General features: G+C 38.2%; 1 protein-coding gene across 1 annotated transcript in view; it reads left to right on the plus strand.

Moving 5' to 3' along the window:
• acap3a (ArfGAP with coiled-coil, ankyrin repeat and PH domains 3a) overlaps nt 1–4,394 on the plus strand; it is an 87,092-nt gene extending 82,698 nt beyond the window's left edge. Inside the window, exon 24 of the mRNA XM_079239006.1 lies at nt 3,697–4,394. Coding sequence (XP_079095132.1) covers nt 3,697–3,803 — 107 coding nt within the window. The 3' untranslated portion in view covers nt 3,804–4,394. The remainder of the gene's footprint in view (nt 1–3,696) is intronic.
• The last annotated feature ends 3,702 nt before the right edge of the window (nt 4,395–8,096 follow it).

Consider the following 8,096-nt stretch of genomic DNA (forward strand, 5'->3'; position numbering starts at 1 on the left):
AAATATTTGCTTAAAAAGTTAGGCAACTTTCTTCTCAAAACAGAACCAACATGCTAACAATGTTAGCCAGTCTCCCAGCATCTTTCACCTCTCTTTTTTGAGATATTTTATGCCCACTGTTGTTTAGACTGACAGTCAAGCTTAATTAAGTTCAGTTAAATGTTTTACGGACAGATTTTATTTACAAAATGAAACTATCTATAATCACACGCTTATTAACTTGTTAGCTTGCTAGCTATGCATTATCTATTCCTAACACAGCCCATTAGCTTGATTCTGATTAGTACAGTAAATTTACAGTCAAAGGGTTGTCTCAAACTGTTTGGAGCTTATCCTTTAAAAAAAAAAAAAAAAAGTCTTCAAAAATATAAATGCTGATAATAGCATTGGATTTTGATCAGTTTTAGCTTTAAATTTATGCTTTTTCAAACTGAACAGCCATTAGCCTGATTGACTATACTATTTCTTAGCTAGCCTTAGTAAGCTACGCTAGTCTTTGTATGTGGAGCATACACATTCAGTTACTCTAACATCAATAGTTTAACAATTTGAGTATAATTTAATTGATCCTTAAACAAAAATATACTGACGCTTTGTAAATTATTTAGGGAAATTAATAAATGTAAAATAATGATTAAAAAAAAAAACAGCTGATAAAGCCTTAGTATAGATCAGAGCTCCCTAATGACTTGCACAGTTTCTGGCTTGTATTTATCAGCTAGATGTTTTTAAAGTTCATGGCAGTAACATGAAGAGCAACTCAATCATCCGTTTTAGTCAGCGATAGATTAAAAGCACTTTGACAAACACTCCGCTCTCTCAATGCAGCCTTTTCTTATCTTGTGCAGTATGTGGTTTACCGGCTGACAACAGAGTTCACTGATTTTACAAGTTGAATGATGTTGTGATTGACAGAACAATCATTTGCATTCAGCCACTGAAGGATTACATTTTGTACAGCTCAGTGTGTCTGCAGTGACTGTTGTGTATATAAGCAAAGAAAAAAAAAAAAACATTTACACTTATTGCTTCTATAATGTAATTTTTCTAACTTTCTTGTATTTTTCTGTCTGACTGTTATCTGTACAATTTCTTTGACTATAGCAAGAAAACCTGTCTGAATATGTTGTAGTTGTGCATTTTAACACTACTCAATGCTTACGTTTCCTTCCAGTGTGCTTTAAAATGATACTGAAAATAAACAGAATGTGTAACTCAACACTAACCTTTCCCTTTGCATCCGTGCTTTATTTCTAAGGTCTCTTTTCTGTCTTATACTAACTTGTACTAACTTTACCCAACAGCATTAACAGAGCCTATTTCTGTAAGGAACAGGTATGTGTTACAGGAGTAATGTGTTTGATTATTAACTTGCAACATACATTTGTTTTCTAGTTATAATTGTTAAACTATAACACTTACAGCTAAGTAATGGTTTTTAATTGCACATTTGTGACGCCAAACTGACCTAATTTTGGGAAAGATATGTGTACTGTCTACACATCATGTTCATGGTAGGATCTTTTAAACCTTTACTCCTGAACTCATCTGTTTTCTTTCATTTGGCTTTTGCATGTCATAGTTCCTTTTACCTCTAACTTGTCCATATGTTAACTGTCTTTTACTTTATTCTGTTTGATTAATTTGTCTTTTAAAGTTTGTTTTCTTTTCCTGAACTTTCTAAAATAATTTGGTCTCCTAAAGTGTGCTAAAAAAAATGAAGATAATATACTTTCAATCAAATCTGAACTTCTCAAGCCATTATGAGGGGTCACAACCATCTTCAGTTCTCTCCACAGATGTTCTATAAAACAAGGCAAGTTTATTTGTGTTGTGCATTTTGTACAAAAAAGCCGTTTAGTGGGCTTTGCATAGACCATAAGAAGAAATATGGTGAAGCAAGGTGTTCAAAAATGATAATCAAATGGAAATAACTAGAATGATTGAAAGCAAGCAACCATCTAGATAAACTACAGGACACAATGTAGTTCCACGCATGACATAAGTTAAAAAAAAAAAAAAAAAGGTTATAAACCTGGATTTAGAAGTTTCAAAACTAAAATATAACCATGTAGGGATTAGGTGAAGGCTAGTGGTTCCCAGCTTGGGGTTCCTGACCCCCTAAGGGGGTCTCCAAGGAGCACAGGTCCATGAGACTCCAGCTGTACAGCCAAGCTGAGGTTACATATACAACCATCATTTTATAACCCTGAAAACAACTTTTTTAAACTTCCTCGTCAAAAATAAAGAGCTACTTACAAGGCTTTACTGTGTGTTTAAATGAGGTTAGTGAGCTGGGGAAGCTACATCAGGGGAGTAGTTCATGTCCTGCTTCTGGATTTTTCCTCCACCATGATGAAACATGTCTGAAAAATGTCACAGTGCAGGTAAAAAGTAAAGCTACATGTTCATAGTTACCCTAAATTTGGTTTTATTCAAGAGACGGGACAAAAAAAGCCAGAATGCATTGCTTGTGGGAAGAAGCTAAAAAGCCAAGCAGCATTTGGGGCTCCAATGGTTTCTGGCAGTTGCATGAAGGTGTCAACTGGTTTAAGCACCGACCTCTAGCAGGAACCTCCAGCGGGTAAAAGTGAAGCCTGTGATAAAGTGCCAGTAACTGCAGTTCACCCCTCATCCACAAGGGGCTCCAAGAGGGAGTCAATCCCCATAAACTCATGTTAAAAAGGCCAACTTCAAAGCAGACATATTCTATTCTATTCTGTTCTACATTCATGTAGCAGACTGTTTTATCCAAAGCGACTTACATATGAGAGTGAGAACAACACAAGCACAAAATCAAACAGTAGAGGGTATCATAGGTAGGGGCTCATGGACTTCCATGAGTCCAGTCGGATGCAGATTTTCTTTTTTTTTTTTTTGTATAGCATCTTTCATGTACAAGACTATTCAAATCACTTTACATTAAATTTACATTGAATTTCCTATTGGGGAATTATTTTTCATTTTCATTAAACATTAGGTGTTGACATTCGAGCTTCAGGCTGCTTTTTTTCTTTCCTAATTCACAATATTCCCTATGTTAAAATACAAAGAAGAAACATGTTTATGTTTAATATTGAGGATTATTAACCAAATAGAAGACACAAAACAAAAGTTTTTGATCAGAGACGAGTTTTCCATTTCTGTTATTTGACTTATTTGAATGCAGGTTTAAGACGATGGAGCTAACAGGGCCTCGAATCTCGTTGTGCAGGAAGTGAAAGAGTTAAAATACTTGTCAGAAGCAGTAGAAAATCTGGTAGATAATTAGATAATTCTGCACTAGCTGACCACCACCCCCTCTTTTTTTTAATGCAGTGATAATACACAGAAAAAGCAGCAAATTCCTTCATGTTTTAACAGTTTCCCATCCGCAACAAGTCTCAAACTCTCACTCAGGAATCTTCATCCCCTTTTATTAATTAGCCAAGCCCAGGAGCTCTCACAGACACAAAGGAGTTGAGCTGCTTTTGTTGCAGATGCAGATTCACTGGTTACCGTGGTGACGAGAAGAGCAAAAGCTCAGTATTTGGAAAAGCTGAAAGACGAGAAGCTTCATGGTGCCTCAGCCGGTTTTGGGGGCCTTCCTCCGCTCTGCGTTTCCGCCTTAGCTTGCAAGCTTTCATATAAAAGACTGCTCAAAGCAAATCTGGTCTGTGACTTTCACCGCCATTTCATGTTGTTTTTCTTCCTCAGGAGACGCCACCTACCTTGACATCTTCCGGGAATTTTCCCATATGGCGTCTCACAACCCAGAGAAGCTGAAACGCAGGAGTCTGCACTTCCGACATTCCTTCAGGTAGTTCGGAGAGGAACATGAGGTGTCCAATAGATTCCTGCATCAACATATATAACTACCTGCTCTGATGGACGCCACTAAGAAATTCCATCTGAAGTTGTGTTGAAGCCAGAAGATGTCCAGGATCGATTGTTTTTCAGATTAAACCTATTTTGACTTTGTTCTTTGAGGATCTGCTGGTCTTTTCCTCCTCAATATGTACATAAACATAATTTTCCTACCATGTTAAATGAGCACTTGTTTCATTTTGCTTGCTGTCAACAATGTCTGGTCCATTGAAGGAATTTCATGATATGAACGTTGCTTTGTACTGCATGCATGCACTCCACTATATTTCATACTCAAACTTGAATTCAGCTACATGTAAGAAGTGTCATATCATTTGTTAGTTAATGACATCTTGCAGCTGTGATTATTTTCTCTTGCTGAGCAGTTTGTTTTGACGTAAAATGGGTTTAGTTTTGCATCGACTGCACTGGTGTAGTCCTCGTGTCGTTTTGCTGGAATGTACTTTGCAGTGACACTATGCAATGCAGTGTTAATATACCTGTAAACATGTTATAGAAGCAACAAATGTTAATATATCTGAAAGGAGAGCAGGGTGGAAATAAAAGTTGCCATGTGGTTCACTGACATGCGCTTCTTTCATTGCAAGTGAAGCAACAGCGCCCTCTTGTGTCGAAGTGGGTCCAGTCAGGTTTTAGAAAATACAAAAGTCTTTGCAGAGGTAAAACAAAGTGATGTAAACATCTGGAAAAAAATTTTTAAAAATATATGATGACAAGGGCCACAAATAAATAACTAACTTTCAAGTCAGAGATATGGGGGAGGGGATTGTTTAGCAGGGAGGAACACAGGCGATGTCTAAATATTCGGATCCATCAGTGAGTGCTGTATGATGCTATGGATCTTCTGCTGGTCTGTGCAGCACCAGATAGTTTCTGCAGGTTCAATACACTCATTTCCAGGGCTGGAAAAAAAATCAATGGATGGAAATCGGAAACATTTTATTCGCAATCCGTCCAACTCATCACCACAATGCTCTTTCCCTCCAACTGACTCAGTCAGCTCTCTGCAGTTGTCAAACTTTTCTTTTCCATTTCTTTGTACAAAAGTAGACCTCAACAGGTAAACACACCATCACAATCAACATCTCTCCATCCAGCCAGACATCCAAGGGAAGGTTTGGTTCTCGGTTGCTTTTAGTTAACTGTACCTTCACCTGGTAGGCGGCGTATCGTCCAGTGTTGTATCAACGCCATTTTCCTTCATCAAGATCCGTTGTTATTCCTTCCCGCTCCGCCAAACCTCTACCTGCTCCATCAGGATGAGTTCCCCTTGCTATAACGGACCAAATAGATGAATTTTGCAATATATGCATACAGGGCCAGATTAAAGGTGCACAGGCCCCTGGGCCCAGAATGTCCCCTGGGCCCAGGGGCCCTTCCCCAGCACAACATGGTGAAAATTGTGAATGATACACTGTGAAACAACATTTCTAACATCTCTCGGCCAATGGTAGCAATTTACTAGACACTGTAGTGTAACTATCTGGCTTTTATGTACATCTTGTTTCATGTTCAAACTGCTGATGTATGGCCTATGTGGGCCCCACTAGTCTCCAAATGGGCCCTAAGAAGACATGGGCCCCTGGGCCTGTGCCAATAATGCCCACTGGATCATCCAGCCTTGTATGCATACCTCACAAGGTTGGAAAGCTTTGATGTGAGTTAAAATCCCTATAGAGTCATCTTTACCAGGAAAATCAGAACAATGCTGGAGGGTTGTTCCGTGTTTGACTGTTCCATTCGTAAAGGAGAGAATTGTGTAAACGAAGAATAGGCTTTCATTGATTTCTCATAAATAAACACCAGCGATCTACTGAGTTTTATGAGCCAGTGAGACTAAGAAATAAACATTTGGTCCTGGAAACATATCAGGTCAGGTCTAACAGGAAAATGGTCGGTATGGCAGATGGTCAGTTTGTCCTTTTGTATGGGATTAAATAAGTCGATTTTCATTCTGTACAAGTCTGCCTTCGCCCATTTGGGATCAGACTTTCCATGATGTTCCATATTTTCCACATCACAGGAATAGAAACAGACTTTTAGTTTGAAAGCCAAGGCTACTCATAGAAGAGAGCTGCAGGTCTAGTATACCTGTGAGCAAAATGTCTAGCCTTGTGTAATATCTAAATTATACCTTATGTAACCCATCTAAAGTTTAAGACTAGAACCCACAAGGGAGTAACTTTAATAAATGGGAACAAATATTCAGATCTTGGACAGTTGTTTTAGTCTCCCTCATTTTACTCTTTGACTACAAATAAAAATGATCCACTACATTGTATCTTTGCATAGTTTATGCTGTTGCTGTAAGTGATAGTAAATGTTTACACTTTTTGTGGTTAATATCAAAACATCAGCATTAGAAATGATGGCTAATGAAAGCTAGCTACAGCTAGCTCCTACCAGGTCTAGCGTCACTTACCTGAGAAGTGTGACCTTTGGTGCAGGTCCTGCACCTTCTGTTTGTAAATTGGACATGAGCTTCCAAGAATTTATCATTTCCAAACTGATCTGCAGTTTAGGCCCCACAGACCAGGTAGGTAAAGACGTCGCTATGGCAACCTGTGGTTGATTCTCATGTCATTGCTCTGTTTCTTGGTTTTAATTAGACAAGGCTCCACAATATTTATCACACTAATATCTGGAGGTGATGTTCTTTGGCCTTGTTGGTTAGCGTTTCCCTGTAACTCCCTTTTCCTTTCCGGTATTTCAGCATGTTTTCTGTTGCAGCACTTCCTGTCCAACCTCAATATGAATTAATAGAATAAATTATTGTTTACGTTGAGGTGGATGCCAACATGGTGTGGTTTACCCAATGCCTAGCGGCTCCCTTTGAAAGCAAGTCAGACTACATGTCTCCGCCATTTTTGCTGTGGGACTTGGGTGTCTTTACCTTTTACCATGTAATTCTGATGAAATTTGGTGAATTTTTGCTTTTAACTGGTTATTGTTAACCAGTTTCAATCAACTCTAAGAAGACTTGCGCTGTTATTAACTGTTTTAACAGCAGTGGAAAAGAACAAAGATCTTTAATTCATGAAGGCCGTTTGAGACCTCCAGGTTTACATGGACGAGCAGAAGACATGGACATTAGACAGAAGTGGGTCACGCATATCAACAGAAAGGACTGTATTCCCAACAGCCACAGCTTGATAAGTTTGGGTGAAAAAGTTATCAATTCGACACAAAACTCTTCATTTCCTTGTTGCTATGAAATTCAACATGGCGCAACATTTCATGTATTATGCTAGTTGAGAGAGGCACCATTACGCACCAAAAGCGGCCAACAGCAAACTCCACCTCTAACTGGTTTGCAGCCACAACTTAGTTTACAACAAAAACTGTAGTTTTACAGGGATTTGTTCGCATTGTCCATTGGGAAAATTAACATGTATTTGAGTGGGAAAAAACACTTTTGATCTTTTACATTAGTTTGTATGCTTCAGTAACATTGGTAATACACAAAAATTAAAAGGTCTATTGTTTTTTTTTCTTTTTGTGTTAGCATTTGCCTTCTTGATTTACAATTGAATGAACTGCAATGGATATCTATCTATCTATCTATCTATCTATCTATCTATCTATCTATCTTGTTTTCTTAGAGTGGATTTACTGTTTGAGAACAACCATTGTCGCTTGAAAAAGTGTTTTCCTTTCTGTATCAGCGGCAATCAAACGATCAAGCCTGTGGACAACAAGTCAGACACTTGTTTTCTGCCACAAAGCTCCAGATGCATTCCACTTTAGTGGTTAATTAATCAAGTAACTGTCTCATTCATTGACGATCAAGTTTTTTTTATGTCATATTTTCTTCCTCTTCACATACCAGAGAGCGGGCAACATTTTAGGACATGCCTAAAAATCAGGACCATGACAGAACAATTTATTATTAGTCTTTAATGTATGCTTTTCAAAAGGCTTTGATACAACTGCATCAGACATGGAGTGACTGCACATTTGAGATAACTGTTGTGGCAAAACATGACATAATCCAAATAATGAAATATTAAATTAGGTTGCATCTAAAGCAGGAGGAACAGTGAGTTCCTCCTGTACAGTGAGTCGATCAAACACCGACTCACTGTTTAGACTAAATGAGCGCATCAAACTCTGTTTCTACTTAACCAGCTATCTAAACCTAGATTGATATGTTACATCGGGAAAAAAAAAAAAAAGGCTCAAAGTGAGGAGGGAGCTGCAATAGACGATCTTCGGTCCCGGTGACGTCA

This window comes from Telmatherina bonti, assembly GCF_933228915.1.
Source record: "Telmatherina bonti genome assembly, chromosome: 4".
NCBI lineage: Eukaryota > Metazoa > Chordata > Actinopteri > Atheriniformes > Telmatherinidae > Telmatherina > Telmatherina bonti.